The sequence below is a fragment of the Moschus berezovskii genome, chromosome 2 (genome assembly GCF_049115385.1).
Source record: "Moschus berezovskii isolate FMDL1 chromosome 2, NW_MosBer_1.0, whole genome shotgun sequence".
NCBI lineage: Eukaryota > Metazoa > Chordata > Mammalia > Artiodactyla > Moschidae > Moschus > Moschus berezovskii.
Window position 1 is genome coordinate 81,589,874 of NC_142461.1, and position 17,953 is coordinate 81,607,826.

Genomic DNA, 17,953 nt, shown 5'->3' on the forward strand with positions numbered 1-17,953 from the left:
CTTCTTTCTTCTGTGAGTAGTATCCAGAATTGCTTCATCTGGTGAAATAAATTCTTCCACTCACTGCAGAAAACTTTAATTCATTACAACCAAAACCCAGCAAGATTCAGATGTGTTAATCCCTGTGAAAGGTATGGATTTGAGCATATATTCAGTTCAGTTCAGTTCAGTCGCTCAGTCGTGTCCGAATCTCCGCGACCCCATGAATCACAGCACGCCAAGCCTCCCTGTCCATCACCAACTCCCGGAGTTCACTCAAACTCATGTCCACAGAGTCGGTGATGCCATCCAGCCATCTCATTCTCTGTCGTCCCATTCTCCTCCTGCCCTCAATCCCTCAGAGTCTTTTCCAGTGAGTCAACTCGTCGCATGAGATGGCCAAAGTATTGCAGTTTCAGCTTTAGCATCAGTCCTTCCAATGAACACCCAGGATTGATCTCCTTTAGAAGGGACTGGTTGGACTCCTTGCAGTCCAAGGGACTCTCAAGAGTCTTCTCCAACACCACAGTTCAAAGGCATCAATTCTTTGGCGATCAGCTTTCTCCACAGTCCAACTCTCACATCCATACATGACCACTGGAAAAACCATTGCCTTGACTAGACGGACCTTTGTTGGCAAAGTAATGTCTCTGCTTTTTAATATGCTATCAAGGTTGGTCATAACTTTCCTTCCAAGGAGTAAGCTTCTTTTAATTTCATGGCTGCAATCAGCATCTGCAGTGATTTTGGAGCCCAAATAAATACAGTCTGACACTGTTTCCACTGTTTTTCCATCTATTTCCCATGAAGTGAAGGGACCAGATGCCATGATCTTTGTTTTCTGAATGTTGAGCTTCAAGCCAACCTTTTCACTCTCCTCTTTCACTTTCATCAAGAGGCTTTTTAGTTCCTCTTCACTTTCTGCCATAAGGGTAGTGTCATCTGCATATCTGCCCTGAGAATTGTGGTAGTGAAATAATATTATATAAATTATGATGGTCATACTTGACAAGCAATCCTCCTTCACACCATTTCCTTATGATGTTTAGAATAAGAGGCTGTTGTGCCCTTATATTTTGTCATCTTTATTTTGATCTTAAAAGTAGAAATTATGTCTCTGAAGTGAATACAATCAATGAAAGAAGAGCAGATAGAATGTCTACATAGGGAACTACTTGAGGAAGAACCTATGATCAGGTTATAAAGGTCTTGATAAAAAAAAGGGATTGATGTATCAAAAAAATTTTTTTTCTATTAATCTCTCTGGGGCAATTCAGTTATTTTCCTTCCTTCCCCTCAAAAGCATCTTCACTCAGCCTAGCCACAGAACTTCTATACTGTCTACAGTGATATTGATATGAATCAAATTTCTGACATTTATTCTGATGCTAATACCTTTTCATAAAATGCAATCATGAAAGGATCAGATTATATAGTAGAAGGAAGCACCACAGGTATGTGGAAACATGGTCAAAAATTCCTGATAAGACTGCCACCACTACCATCATCATTAGTGTTTTCTGTTGGTTTAGTGTCTAAGTACTGTCCATCAGATACTGTCTAGCCTCCTAGGTTTATATTTAATGACTTCAAAGAGCTGGTGACGTTATTTAATCTTTAAATATATGCTCTACATATTATTAATTATCATTAAGTTCATTTTCACTAGAGAAATTTACTAACCTACTCTTTCTGTCCCCAAGAAGTTAAGAAACAACTACTAATCTATGCAGATAACTGAACAGGGGGAAAAAAAAATAAAAAAAAAACAGAAGACAAAATCCTTGCTAACTGGGAGTTTAAATATAGTTTGCAGAACAGGTTTGTAATATATATCACATATGCTAACTTCTACAATTTACTGTTTTCCATGGAAATTTATTGGTTTCTATGATACTATCATTATTTTCTAAGTACCTATGTGTTTCAAGCACTGTTTCAAACATTTGCACAAAGTTACCTAAGTATTCTCATCCACCAAAAGTGAGGAAACTGAGCCTCAGGAAAATTAAGTAATGTACCCAACGTCAACACTTGTTACGTGTTTAAACTAGTTATAGAATACAAGTTGTCACTAAAATCTGACCTCTTCCCACCATAGGTTTTATTGGTCCCTATGTCTGATCCTCTCTGATTTCAAAGCAAGTTCTATCTCTCTGTTTTCTGATTAACAGATATTTTAATAGACTAGTCAGCACTCTAATTTCACATGACTATTCCAAATGCTTACATCCTTTTACATTTAGAATAAAATGATTTTCTAAAGAAACTTCCTTTCTAAGAATACAATTTTAAAATATGGACAGGTAGCAATGGCACTCCACTCCAGTACCCTTGCCTGGAAAATCTCATGGATGGAGGAGCCTGGTGGGCTGCTGTCTATGGGGTCGCTAAGAGTCAGACACGACTGAACGACTGAACGACTTCACTTTTCACTTTCATTCATTGGAGAAGGAAATGGCAACCCACTCCAGTGTTCTTGCCTGGAGAATCCCAGGGACGAGAGAGCCTGGTGGGCTGCCCTCTATGGGGTCACACAGAGTCGGACACGACTGAAGTGACTTAGCAGCAGCAGCAGCAGGTACAATATGAAGAACACAGTGTTTTAACAAATAACTAGGAATTGTTCTATTGAAAAACTATTTTGATACAAAGTATGTTTATTACAAAATATCAGTAGTTACTAAAATTTGGGGCTTCCCAGGTGGCACTAGTGGTAAAGAATCTGCATGCCAGTGGAGGAGACATAAGAGAAAGGGGTTAGATCCATGGGTTGGAAAGATCCCCTGGAGGAGGGCATGGCAACCACTCCAGTATTCTTGCCTCAAGAATCGCATGGACAGAGGAGCCTGGTGGGCTATGGTCCATGGAATCATAAAGAGTTGGACATTAAGTGACTTAGCACACATGTAGAAATAGGGAGAATACTATTCTTTGCAAATAAAATTACCTGTCTAATGGCATATTATTTGAAACTTCAGCATCTCAGGGTCATTATAAAATCCTGGAGAGTAAATTCGACTCATACAAATAATCAGTTTGCACTTAAGGAACAAGAGGTTGCTAATGATCTAATCACAGCATTTGACCAAATGGCTTATTTGACATTTGATTTGGAAATTTACCAAATACTTTCAAAAATCATTATGGAGATTTTAAAAGAATCAAATATGTGATACCAGCTAAAACATAGGATTATGTATATTTAGTAAAAATACATATATGAATACACTTTTCAAGAAGTTCAAGTTTCTCTTAGTTTTACATCTATTAAATCCTATTAATAAAATTCTAAAGAAAGATATACTTGTAAATAAAGGCAGGGTTGATTACACATGGTAGGGTAGTGTGCATTCCACACACAATGAGATTGTATCAAAGAGCCTTGTTTGATCAATAAACACACTAATTTTGGCAAAATTAACATATCAATCAATAAAATATGCTATATCTGTCTAAATATATTTGGAAAAACCATTCAACCATTTAAAAAACATAGGAAATTTGCCTCTCTGTGATTCAAAGTATTTGGTACAAATAATCGTCTTAAGCCATCTTTCAATCATCTGTGAAAATCCCCAGTAATTTTTTAATTTATAGCCATGCATTGCATTAACACATGATTGAACAATGTGTAAAAGCTGAGGGGGAAAATATAGGCTTAATATCAGAAGCTCAGGTATTGATGCTTTGTTTTTTTAAAGATTACAGGTCAAAGAAGGATTATTTTAATATTAGATAAAATTGTCTTTATACACACAAAAATATACTGGGAACAAGAATTATATCTTCAAAACTAAAACAAGAAGCACAAGACTTGGTTGGATGAGAGATGGAGAAATCTGTTTTTATAAATTTAATTCTTCAAGCATAGAATGATAAATATTAATATTAACAAAAGAAGTATATCCAATGCTTATGCTATATGTGAATTTAGCAGTTAGAACAAAAGACTTTTATCCTACAATAGATTTAACCATTTCTACCATCAATTCCCAATCACACAAGTTTTTTTGTTTGTTTTGTTCGTTTATTTGGCTTTGACACTCAGCTTGTGGTATCTCAGTTTGCAGCCACGGATTGAACCTGGGCCCTGGCCGTGAAAGTGCTGAATCCTGACCACTAGATTAGGGAACTGCCCCCTCCATCATATACTTTTTATTAGCCACAGAAAAATGATAGTGTCCAATCTGCTTTCTTTCACTGTTGGCTAAAACATGAAGGCAAATTAAACTCTGACTTTAAAATGATAGCTACTATATTGAAAAGTAATACAGAATGGCTTAGCATTTATAATTGTTTCAATTATTTGGACTCCAGCATTCTTGGGGCTTCCCTGGTGGCTCAGAGAGTAAAGAACCTGCCTGCAATACATAGGTTCAATCCCTGGGTTGGGAAGATCCCGTGGAGAAGGGAACGGCTACACACTTCAGTATTCTTGCCTGGAAAAATCCATGGACAGAGGAGCCCGGTGGGCTAAGTTAAGATCCATGGGGTTGCAAAGAGTCAGTGACTGAGTGACTAACATTTTCACTTTCATTTGCTGCTACCTGTATTAGAATAGATAATCACATTCTGAAAAATATTTTAAATATATATGTTTAAGTATATAAGCTAAAGTGTTTTATTTTTAATATGTATCACTGAAGAAAAGTAAACATGCCATTTGAAAGATAAAAAAGTAAAACAAAGCAACCAAGTGACAAATATGTCATTTTTATATTGCTATATGTTAGAAAAATTTTACTTTTTCAGGCAAAAACACATTTATAACAATTTGTATAAGGCTTAGAAATTCACTTCTGATTTGTTTCCTTATTTCTCATCTTGACTATCAGAGTACAGATGGAAAGGTCCTATTTCCATCATGTTTAATAAATCATGACATCATACATAAATTATGAATAAAAAGCTATTTACCTGCATGGAAATCTATTCCCACAGCAAATGAAGTTCCTGAGATAGGCATCAAAGCATCCATTTTGTCACTTGGTTCCAGAGGTATTCCCCTGATTCCTTCATGAACAGAGTACATAAGAAATGACTCTATACCTAAATTTAAAAGAAAACAAAAGCAAAATGAATATTTAATATTGAAATAATTCCATTGGCAGGAGGGGGGATCAAGATGGCAAAGTAGATAGACCCTGAACTTACCTCCTCCCAAAGGAATGCCAAAATTACAACTACTTACAGAGCATCTATTTATGATAACATTCTGAAAATTAGCAGAAAAATTTTCCACTTTTTCCTTTATATCTTTATAATTATATAAAGAATGAATCACAATAACATGGGTAGGAGGGGCAGAGACATGGCCTTGTCAGTCAGGAAACACACCTATTATCCGGGAGGAGGAGGTTTCATAACCACAGGGGTCCTTCCTGAGGAGTGAAGGGTCTGAGCCCCACAACGGGCTCCCCAGCCCAAGGATCCTGCCCTTAAAGACAAGCCCCCAGAAAGCTGAGCTTTGAAAACCAGCTGAACTTGTTTTGGAGAGCCAAAGATATACAGGAAACAGAGGCTTCTCTTTTACAGAGTGCACACAAAATCTCACATATTGCCAGTACCAGCAAGAGACAGTAGTTTGAAAGGTGCCTGGGTCAGATCCACTTGGTGATCTTGGAAAGCCTCCTTGAGAGGCAGGAGGAAATTGGGAAGCCCCCTGGGGACTGACAGACTGGCAGCAACCACTTTAGGGATCTTGGTAACCTTCTCAAACTATCCCAAAAAATAGTCCATAGGAAGGAACACCTCCAAATTATTTCTATGAGGACAGCATCACCTAAATTCAAAACCAGACAAAGATACCACAAGAAGATAAAAATGATAGGCCTATATCGCTGATGAGCATAGATGTGAAAATCCTCACTAAATGTTAGCAAATTGAATTTAACAATATGTTGAAAGGATCATACATCATGATCAAGTGTTAATTATGCAAGGGATTCAAGAATAGTTCAATGTCTATAAATCAATGAATGTCAACAAAATAAAGAATAAAAAATTATATGGTAATCTCAATAAACAAAGATAAAGCTGACTTTGGTTGCCTAAAATCTGTATTGATGAAATAAATGCATCAGAAATAAGATTTTCAAAACCTTATACCTCGACATGACATGCGGTTCTTTTGGAGATAGTATCCCACTGTACACATGCAAGTTCTTGTAGTTTCAGATGTTGGTAAACAAAGCTGAGAACATCCACCATTATTTAGTTGGCAGGAATTGCTGCCTGCAAAGTAGAAAAACAAACAAAAGAAACATAAAAATCAAGAAAAGTTTATCAGTTCAGTTCAGTCGCTCAGTCGTGTCCGACTCTTTATGACCCCAAGAATCACAGCACGCCAGGCCTCCCTGTCCATCACCAACTCCCGGAGTTCACTCAAACTCATGTCCACAGAGTCGGTGATGCCATCCAGCCATCTCATTCTCTGTCGTCCCCTTCTCCTCCCGCCCCCAACATTTCCCAGCATCAAGGTCTTTTCCAGTGAATCAACTCATTGCATGGGGTGGCCAAAGTACTGCATTCAGCTTTAGCATCAGGCCTTCCAATTAACACCCAGGACTGATCTCCTTTAGAATGCACTGGTTGGATCTCCTTGCAGTCCAAGGGACTCTCAGGAGTCTTCTCCAACACCACAGTTCAAAAGCATCAATTCTCTGGCGATCAGCTTTCTTCACAGTCCAACTCTCACATCCATACATGACCACGGGAAAAACCATAGCCTTGACTGGATGGACCTTGGTTGGCAAAGTAATGTCTCTGCTTTTTAACATGCTATCTAGGTTGGTCATAACTTTCCTTCCAAGGAGTAAGCGTCTTTTAGTTTCATGGCTGCAATCAGCATCCGCAGTGATTTTGGAGCCCAAAAAAATAAAGTCTGAAACTGTTTCCACTGTTTCCCCATCTATTTCCCATGAAGCGATGGGACCAGATGCCATGATCTTAGTGTTCTTAATGTTGATCTTCAAGACAACTTTTTCACTTTCCTCTTTCACTTTCATCAAGAGGCTTTTCAGTTCGTCTAACAACCAGTCCTTTCTAAAGGAGATCAATCCTGGATGTTCATTGGAAGGACTGATGCTAAAGCTGAAACTGCAATACTTTGGCCACCTCATGCGACGAGTTGACTCACTGGAAAAGACTCTGATGCTGGGAAAGGTTGAGGGCGGGAGAAGGGGACGACAGAGAATGAGATGGCTGGATGGCATGACTGACTTGATGGACATGAGTTTGAATGAACTCCGGGAGTTGGTGATGGACAGGGAGGCCTGGCGTGCTGTGATTCATTGGGTCACAGAGTCGGACATGAATGAGCGACTGAACTGACCTGACCTGACCTGAACTGAACATGTTATTATTGATTTATAAATGCTGCTGTTGCATATTAGTTAGTATCATGTTTTATTCCCTCAAATAATTTGAAGTAGCAGATTATGGTTGAAGTCTGTCTTTCCAAAACAAGCACAGTATAGTGATTACAGAAAACGATACTATAATCAATTTAGAGTGTTGATTCTAAAGGAAATCAACCTGAATATTAATTGAAAGGACTACTGCTGATGCTGAAGCTCTAATACTTTGGCCAACTGATGCAAAGAGCAGACTCATTGGAAAAGACCCTGAAGCTGGGAAAAAGATTGAAGGCATGAGGAGAAGGGGATGACAGAGGATGAGATGGTTGGATGTCATCACCGACTTAATCAACATGAGTTTGCTTGCGCCAACTATGGGAGATAGTGAAGGACAGGGAAGCCTGGTATACTGCAGTCCCTAGGGTTGCAAAGAGTCAGATATGACTTAGCAACTGAATGACAATAGATTAGATATTAACTGTTCCTAATAAAACGAAAGAAATGATAACTATGTGATGTAACAACTAGCACTACAGTAGTAACCATATTGCAATATAAAAAATACTAAAGCAACACTGTACATTTTAACCAGTTATCTGTCAACTATATAATCAGTAAATATATATTTACAATAAATAATAATTCATATTTTGCAAAGTGAGATGCATGAGAGAATTCATAGTGACAGAAAAATAAAAGGCAATGGGTGTTTCATGAATGTGGTCATAGGCTCTAATACTTTAAGGCCACATAAACCAGGAAATCTCTTTTCTAACTTCTAAATTTCACTTCAACTCTACAGTTACTTAATTTTCAAGAATACTTTATCCAACTGAATCAAATAAACTGTTATTAATTTATATTACTGACTCAAAGATTATACCATTAAAAGTAAGAAGATATATATATATCAGTTCAGTTCAGTTCAGTCGCTCAGTCGTCTCCCACTCTTTTTGACCCCATGAATCACAGCACGCCAAGCCTCCCTGTCCATCACCAACTCCTGGACTTCACTCAAACTCATGTCCATCGAGTCGGTGATGCCATCCAGCCATCTCATTCTCTGTCGTACCCTTCTCCTCCCGCCCCCAACATTTCCCAGCATCAGATTTTTTTCCAGTGAGTCAACTCGTCGCATGAGATGGCCAAAGTATTGCAGTTTCAGCTTTAGCATCAGTCCTTCCAATGAACACCCAGGATTGATCTCCTCTAGAATGGACTGGTTGGATCTCCTTGCAGTCCAAGGGACTCTCAAGAGTCTTCTCCAACACCACAGTTCAAAAGCATCAGTTCTTCAGCACTCAGCTTTCTTCACAGTCCTACTCTCACATCCATACATGACCACGGGATAAACCATAGCCTTGACTAGACGGACCTTGGTTGGCAAAGTAATGTCTCTGCTTTTTAATATGCTATCTAGGTTGGTCATAACTTTCCTTCCAAGGAGTAAGCGTCTTTTAATTTCATGGCTGCAATCAGCATCCGCGGTGATTTTGGAGCCCAAAAAATAAAGTCTGAAACTGTTTCCACTGTTTCCCCATCTATTTCCCATGAAGTGATGGGACCAGATGCCATGATGTTCGTTTTCTGAATGTTGAGCTTCAAGCCAAACTTTTCACTCTCCTCTTTCACTTTCATTTCTTAAAACAAGGAACTAATTGTTGCCATTTCAAGGAACATAATTCTTCCAAAATAAATTTAAAACACACCCATAAGAGTTATCTAACTAATTGGCATATTAATTTTCCTTATTCCTGTGTAGTAGCAATAACAAATATTAGTTAATCAGAGTTAGGCATTCTATAAAGATGTTCCATTGAATTTACTAGGCCCAATATGCTAATTAAAGCTGGTAGCATGAAGTTAAGTAATTTACAATCTTAGCCAGCAAGTTCATTAAATATCCCAATTTTATAACATTTTTATTATTCTAGGACATGCAATGACATTTGCTGGATGTTCAAACACTGATATAAAGTGCAATAAATCCAATGAGAATTACAAAACATGATGAAAGCTATATATCAATTGTGCTCTATGGAAAATTCAAAATACCAATGAAGCTCATTATTTCTAATCTCCTGAATACAAGATAGTCTAAAGGGATTTAATTGTTCAATCAAACCTGTCACATGCTCTGTCATTTTTGAGGTGTGAAATAGGCTCAGCTGGGACAATTTCTCATCAGGGAGATCTACCACATTCTTAGCTGATTTCTCATAACCTGCAGTTGTTCTTACATAGATTCACATACTATGATCTGCCTTGAACTTTTGAAATGATTACCTTTGTTTCCTATATAAACTAATAAAGATTAATTGATTTATTCCTTTTTACCAAGCTGGCATAATAATAAGGTGAAATTTCAGCTCTATTTCTATTTTAATGATGAGCCAATTATTTTTATAGATCTATAATAATTCTATACTGGCCCAGTACTTATTTCATTTTCTAGGAAGCATGTGAATGGATGAGTGAAAGGCAAAAGAGAAAGGGAAATATACACCCAACTGAATGCAGAGTTCCAAGGAATAGTAAGGCGAGATAAGAAAGCCTTTTTAAGTGAACTACAGCACAACTGTGCTCATTTCACATGTTAGCAAGGTTATGCTCAAAATCCTTTAAGCTAGGCTTCAACAGTACATAAACCGAGAACTTTCAGATGTACAAGCTGGATTTAGAAAAGGCAGAGGAACCAGAGATCAAATTGCCAACATGTGTTGGATCATAGAAAGCAAGTGAATTCCAGAAAAATATCTACTTCTGTTTCATTGACTACATTAAAGCCTTTGCCTGTGTGGAACACAATAAAATGTAGAAAAATTTTAAAGTGAAGGGAATACCAGATCACTTTGCCTGCCTCCTGAGAAACCTGCATGCAGGCCAAGAACCAACAGAACAGACATGGAACAATGGACTGGTTAAAAATTGGGAAAGAGATACTTCAAGGCTGTATACTGTCACCTTGCTTATTTAACTTATATGCAGAGTAATAATGCAAAATGCTTGGCTGGAGGAATTACAAGCTAGAATCAAGATTGCCAGGTGAAATATTAATAACCTAAGATGTGCAGATTGCACCATCCTAATGGCAGATGGTGAAGAGGAACTAAAGAGTCTCTTGATGAGGGTGAAAGAGGAGAGTGGAAAAAGCTGGCTTAAAACTCAACTTTCAAAAAATGAAGATCATGGCATATAGTCCTATCACTTCATGGCAAATAGTTGGGAAACTGGAAACACTGACAGACTTAACTTTTTGGGTCCAAAACCAATGTGGATGGTGACCACAGCTATGAAATTATAACACATTTGCTTTCTTGGAAGAAAAGCTATGGCAAACCTAGGCAACGTTAAAAGGCAGAGACATCACTGCTGACAAAGGTCCATATAGTCAAAGCTATGGTTTTTCCAATAGTCATGTACAGATATGAGAGTTGGACCACAAAGGAGGCTGAGCACAAAAGAACTGATGTTTTCAAACTATGGTGCTGGAGAAGACTCTTGAGGGTCCCTTGGATTGCAAGGAGATCAAACCAGTCAATCTTAAGGAAATAAAAACTGAATATTCATTAGAAAGACTGATGCTGAAGCTGAAACTCCAATATTTTGCCCACCTGATGCTAAGAGACAACTCAGTGGAAAAGACCCTGATGCTGGGAAAGATTGAGGAGAAGGGGACTGCAGAGAATTAGATGGTTGGATGGCATCACTGACTCAATGGACATGAATTTGAGCAAACTCCTGGAGACAGTGAAGGACAGGGAAGCCTGGCGTTATGCAGTACAAAGAGTCAGACATGACTGAGCAACTGAACAGCAACATATGAATGTATATTGATACAATGCCAATCTATAGCAATATGCATTTAGATATAGATTTTTTCCAATTCCCATTGAACAGTGAAAATCTGACAAGTGATACTTATCTATAAATTTTAAAAAACAAATGGACAGAAGAGGAAACAAAGGAATTAAAGATATAAAGAATAATGGATTAGAGAATTATTTATAAAAACAAGAGAAAATACAGAGTTATACAACCTTGACATCCAAAATGCATGAAGAATGAAGAAAAAGGAGTTTCTGGGATTGTGTATTTTAAAACATAATAGTAATAGAAATATGCAATGATATATAATTATTTTTATAAATAATAAAATTCACTGTGCTAATAATGTTGCACAATAACACATGTTGTATATTATTTGCTTAATCTCTAAGAGAAAATGTAAAATAAAAATAATTTTTAATAAGTATCTTTGCCTATTAAATATAAATTTAATGCAGAAAATAATAGGGATTTTTTAAAGTAATAATTTAGGTGGTGAATATCTAGCACATTAGAAAACGTGGTTCGGCTTAATATTTTGCAATGATATAGATGTTCAAACTTCATTCTTCAATTCACTAGTGGAACTAGAAAAGTCCACTTGGCTAAGGAGAAGTCTCAGCTCTCCAGTGATCTGTATCAAAAATGATAAATGAAGTAACTAATTGTACTTTGAAATCTGAAGTGGTAGTACTGTTAACAACTTAAGTACTCCTAAATTGCTCATATTTCATACTAATGAAGCTTTTAAACTACCTGCTATGATTCTGTTAATGGGGTTGTCTTTAATACAGATGCTTTTATCAGCATATTCTTCTGGTTCAGTTCAGTTCAGTTCAGTCGCTCAGTCGTGTCCGATTCTCCGTGACCCCATGAATCACAGCACGCCAGGCCTCCCTGTCCATCACCAACTCCCGGAGCTCACTCAAACTCATGTCCACAGAGTTGGTGATGCCATCCAGCCATCTCATTCTCGGTCGTCCCCTTCTTCGCCCGCCCCCAACCTCTCCCAGCATCAGAGTCTTTTCCAGTGAGAACTCGTCGCATGAGGTGGCCAAAGTATTGCAGTTTCAGCTTCAGCATCAGTCCCTCCAATGAACACCCAGGATCGATCTCCCTTAGAATGGACTGGTTGGATCTCCTTGCGGTACAAGGGACTCTCAAGAGTCTTCTCCAACACCACAGTTCAAAAGCATCAATTCTTCGGCGATCAGCCTTCTTCACAGTCCAACTCTCACAGAAATATCAATAATCTCAGATATGCAGATGACACTACCCTTATGGCAGAAAGTGAAGAGGAACTCAAGAGCCTCTTGATGAAAGTGAAAAAGGAGAGTGAAAAGGTTGGCTTGAAGCTCAACATTTAGAAAACAAAGATCATGGCATCTGGTCCCATCACTTCATGGGAAATAGATGGAAAAACAGTGGAAACAGTGTCAGACTTTATTTTTTGGGGCTCCAAAATCACTGTGGATGCAGCAGCCATGAAATTAAAAGACGCTTACTCCTTGGAAGGAAAGTTATGACCAACCTTGATAATATATTAAAAGGCAAAGACATTACTTTTCCAACCAATGTCCGTCTAGTCAAGGCTATGGTTTTTCCCGTGGTCATGTATGGATGTGAGAGTTGGACTGTGAAGAAGGCTGATCGTAGAAACAGTATTTTAAGTTTAGTATTATCATACCATTAATTGTCAGTTTGGAAATACTTTCACAGTATTTCATGGAAGCCCGAACTCTACATATAGAATCAAATCCTTAAAAGAGTAATGGGTCTTGTTAAAATGAACAATGTGAGACAAGCATAATATACTGAATTTTTCTTCCAAGAAACTTCATTGGAACTGTATCTACAAAAAATTGACTATTTTATTAATTTACATTTTTCAACAAAGTATCTGTGTGTTCTTTTGAAGAAGTGAATACACATTTTTTTAATGTTTGGAAATATAATCTCCCCTTTTCTAATTTGTATTTTACATTGTTGAATGCTTTCAGATACGATTTCACTCAGTATAGAGTATAAACTTGTTTATCACAATACTGTAAGTTTTTACACTTAACAAATACATTGTATTGAAATCCACAAAAGTGCGATCATATTTTGTTTACTGAGTACCAGTATTTTATTTCCAGTTATATAACCTATTCTCCAAGGCTTGAATGCCAGTAAAATCATTTATTTTGATACAGAATTTTTTCTATTAAATAACTCCTAGTGAAAACACTCATTCATTATTACAGACAATAACACAAAAGAATCAGAGAATAAACACAGATTTGTGCATATGGGTTTGGATGTCACTGTCATCTCAACCATAAATGGATCTCAGTAATCAGATTGTTTTACAAAGTAATTTTTTTATCTTAAAAATATTTTTTTTTCTTGATAAAGAAATACATTCCCTGCTACTACTGGCAATAAAGGATTCCAGACTAAAATTTGGCCCATATTCTATTCAGAAAAGGCAATCCTGAATCTGGTTTTCATTTTGTCTCTGCATGTACAGGATGATTTTTATTTGGTATCTCCCAATAAATTAATTCTGCCTGCTTGATTTTTGTCACCTGTCTTCAGAATTAGTGAACCCTTTGGTTCACTATTCTTTTTATTGTTTTTTTAAAAATATTTTTTGGTTCACTTTTCTTATCTCTACCCTTATCTGCTTTGGTCTACATTCCCAAATCTTTTAGATAAAAATCGTTTTAAAAAAGTTTTCTGGATATTTTTTTCCTAAGCAGAAATATATATGAACAAAAGTATTTTCATGGCCACGATATATGTAAGACAGTAGAATATAGAAGAATATTTTTTCTGGGAAGGGAGTTCTGTTAATGTCATGGATCATGAACCAAAAACTAAGCAAAAACAAGCAGGTGTGGGGCCATACTGCCTGGCATCTCTAATCTAATTGCCATTTGGGCAATGTGACAAGTCCACCTATGTAAACCATCTGTTAGTTCTCTCACTCCATTTCACTGCATACCATTTGGACAAGGAGAAACAAAAAAGCAAAATTCTCATAGCCAAACAATGTAGTGCTTTTGGTTATGAAATTCTTGTATCAACATAGTCCATTTGAAATTCCTTAGTTCGTCCATTTTCTGGGCATAATTATAATTTGAATATATTTTGCTGGTATTTTAAAATTATTTTCATATTCTTAAATAAAGAACTGAATAGACTTCTTTGAAGACCTGACAAATTCAGATTCCTTGGGCAGCTTTGCTAACATTTTGAAAGCTCATTATATACCTTATGTTAAAGGTATTTCTTCTGCAGTATTAAGCAGTATTTGCCTCCCTCCCTCCCCGTTTTTTATTAGGAGGAAAATAGGAAACATCAATTGTTGACTTGAGAAAATTATATCAATAATTATGTATTCAAAAGGCAACACAAACTCATTACCATGTGACTTACCTTGCTGAGCTTCTTTATCATACACTTTCATATGAACAACCCCAGAAGTCTTATTTCTTAGAACGGTGGGATTTCTTCCATCTCTTTTGTTGCAGGTTCCCAGCTGAGCTAAGTTTTGGTCTGCCCACCACAGTTTCTTATCTATAAAAATGAAAAGATTTTTTTTAATGAAAAAGATAACCATCTTATTAAATAATAATAAAGAACTATTAAACTCTAATGCTTTCTGATTTCTTTCGTTAAATTCCCAAACTCTGTTTCTAAGGGAAACAGCACAATCACTTTTACTTTTAAAAATACTTATCACAGTACATTCTATTGTTTAAATTTTCCTTCTTTTACTCCAATTAGAGATTCTTGACTTTAACTTTTCTTTTTCTTAAAAAATACATGATATAAATAAAGGTATAAAACAGTCTTTTGGCCTCTATGGGAGAGGGTGAGGGTGGGATGATTTGGGAGAATGGCATTGAAACATATATATTATCATATGTGAAACGAATCGGCAGTCCAGGTTCCATGCATGATACAGGATGCTCGTGGCTGGTGTACTGGGATGAACCAGAGGGATAGGATGGGGAGGGAGGTGGGTGGGGGGTTCAAGACGGGGAACAAATGTACACACTGGGCAGATTCATGTCAGTGTATGGCAAAACCAATACAATAATGTAAAGTAATTAGCCTCCAATTAAAATAAATAAATAAAGGTATAGTTCAAATGAATATGGAATACAGATTTTATTATTTACAATCTAAACCATGATTATAGTAGTATTGTACTATATCTATAAATAAACAGTAAAATCCAACAAAATATCTAAACAACTGTGGAAAAGATTGTTCTCTAAGTTCTATCTAAAGCATGTAAGCTTTTAATCACTGGTACTCTCCATTACTGGCTTCTTCACAGTTATAGTGACTTATTTTTTGTACAGTTTATGCTCATTTCTCCAAAATTTTATAAATGAATACTATTAACTGGTATTGAATGTTTATTTGGTAGTAGAGAATATGGAATGTGCCTCAGATTAAAATTAGCCAGGTAGCTAGAACTATAGTTAATTTTTATGCTTATTATTACAGTATATTATGTCAAACTGTCATATCAAAACTATAGGGATGCTATTATTTTCTGAGATTCAAAGAGATTAACTACCTTAGTCAAATTCACATATATGGTCTTTCTGTCTCCAAAACCCTAATTCTTTCTAAGAGTCTACTCTTAAGTGCATTAAAACATTTTAGGTAATAAAATAATTTTAAATCTAGATTTAACCAAGAAGTCTAAGTCAGGTTATTGAACTCAGGGAAGAAACCAATAGCAATGCAGTCTTTACCTTCAAGGTACAATTATTCTCAATCAAACGTCAGGATATTTTAGACTGAACCAAAGCTTTGTTTCAGGTATTACCAGTAGAGTAATAACACAGACATTAATGATAACTATCCTTTTCTAAATCTGATTTTATGCAATGCACAATTCTAAACTCTATAGATAAATTCATTTAATCTTCACAATTCCATAAGGTAAGTACTACCATTATTCAGTTCAGTTCAGTTCACTTGCTCAGTTGTGCCTGATTCTTTGAGACCCCATGGACTGCAACACTCCAGGCTTCTCTGTCCTTCACAAACTCCTGGAGCTTGCTCAATCTCATGTCCATCAAGTCGGTGATGCCATCCAGCCATCTCATCCCACTTTTCCTCCTGCCTTCAATCTTCCCTAGCATCAGGGTCTTTTCTAATGCAGTAGTTCTTCGCATATGGTGGCCAAAATATTGGAGCTTCAGCGTCAGTCCTTCCAATGAATATTCAGGACTGATTTCCTTGAGGATGGACTGGTTGAATCTCCTTGCAGTACAAGGGACTCTCAAGAGTCTTCTCCAACACCACAGTTCAAAAGCATCAATTCTTCAGTGCTCAGCTTTCTTTATAGTTCAACTCTCACATCCATATATGACTACTGGAAAAACCATAGCTTTGACTAGACAGACCTTTTTAAATCATCTTACAATTAAGAACATTGAGACAAATAGAGTTTAAGAGGTTTTTCCCAGTATCACAGAATAAATAACAGCCCTAGGTTATGAACCAAGCACTGATTTTAGAGTCCATGGCTGTTAATCTCATTTCTACAGTGTCTTCTTCCATAGAAAGATAGAGTTCAGTCTTCTTTCTCTTGACATATAATATGGATTTTAGATTATGATGGTGAAGTTGAGTAGCCCATTCACTTAGATTTTATTAACCCACTGCCAAGGTAATCAGCAATGTTTCAGAAAGTAACCACTCTAAAGTCCTGGCTCCTGGGGGGTAGAAGAGGATGACACAGAGCAGAATGTTTTCATAAGTATTCAACTGTGCCCTTCAAAACACCTTCAGACAAGTTTTTAAAAGTCATGAATCACTGCCCTTACTCCTAAAGTATCTCCGTCACAGCAAATACTGACACCCTTCTAGATGTCCTCCACCCTTCTGAAGGAGTCTGGGAGGCAAATCTCTGCCTGTCTCTGGGAAGAGATTACAGCTGAGGTTATATCCTAAGCAGCCACCAATCATCCTAGCTTCACACAAGAAATCCTGGGCAAAGAATAGGTAGTTCTTCTCTCTTACAGAGTCATGGATGATGATGCATGCTCCATAGGGCAAGAATGTTATTTAATGAATGAACAAACAAATGAAGAAGACAAACAGAAAATAAAATAGAAAAGAGAAAAAGTAAAATACCAGTCTGAAAAGTCCAATAAAGAATTTCCTGGAGGTCCAGTGGTAGAACTCTGTTTCCAGTGCAGGGGGCATGGGTTTAATTCCCAGTGAGGGAACTAAGATCCCATATGACATGCAGCCCAGTCTCCCACTAAATAAATAAAAAGTCCAATAGCCAGCATCATCAGACTGTACTTGCAAGAATTAGATTCACTACTTCCGTGAAGTTACAGAGGAAAAAAAAAAAAGGCTAGTTTTACTTAAAAATGCCCTTAATTGAAAAGTAACAAGCATCAGTTTTGTTCAGTCCAGGCCTTTTTTTTATTCTGAGTTACAAAATTGGGAGCATGTGCATGCAGAAAGCACTTTGGGTGCATCAGTTCAATTCAGTCTCTCAGTCGTATCTGACTCTTTGCGATCCCATGAACTGCAGTTTGCCAGGCCTCCATGTCCATCACCAACTGCCGGAGTCTACCCAAAACCATGTTCATTGAGTCAGTGATACCATCCAACCATCTCATCCTCTTTCGTTCCATTCTCCTCCTGCCCTCAATCATTCCCAGCATCAGGGTCTTTTCAAATGACTCAGCTCTTCGTATCAGGTGGCCAAAATATTGGAGTTTCAGCTTCAACATCAGACCTTCCAATGAACACCC

General features: G+C 37.0%; 1 protein-coding gene across 1 annotated transcript in view; it reads right to left on the minus strand.

Annotated features, from left to right (window-relative positions):
* The window catches only part of LRP1B (LDL receptor related protein 1B), a 2,241,805-nt gene that overhangs the window by 636,104 nt on the left and 1,587,748 nt on the right, over nt 1–17,953 (minus strand). Inside the window, exons 33-35 of the mRNA XM_088842364.1 lie at nt 14,592–14,732; nt 6,091–6,216; nt 4,900–5,031 (exon numbers count right to left, since the gene is read on the minus strand). Coding sequence (XP_088698490.1) covers nt 4,900–5,031; nt 6,091–6,216; nt 14,592–14,732 — 399 coding nt within the window. The remainder of the gene's footprint in view (nt 1–4,899; nt 5,032–6,090; nt 6,217–14,591; nt 14,733–17,953) is intronic.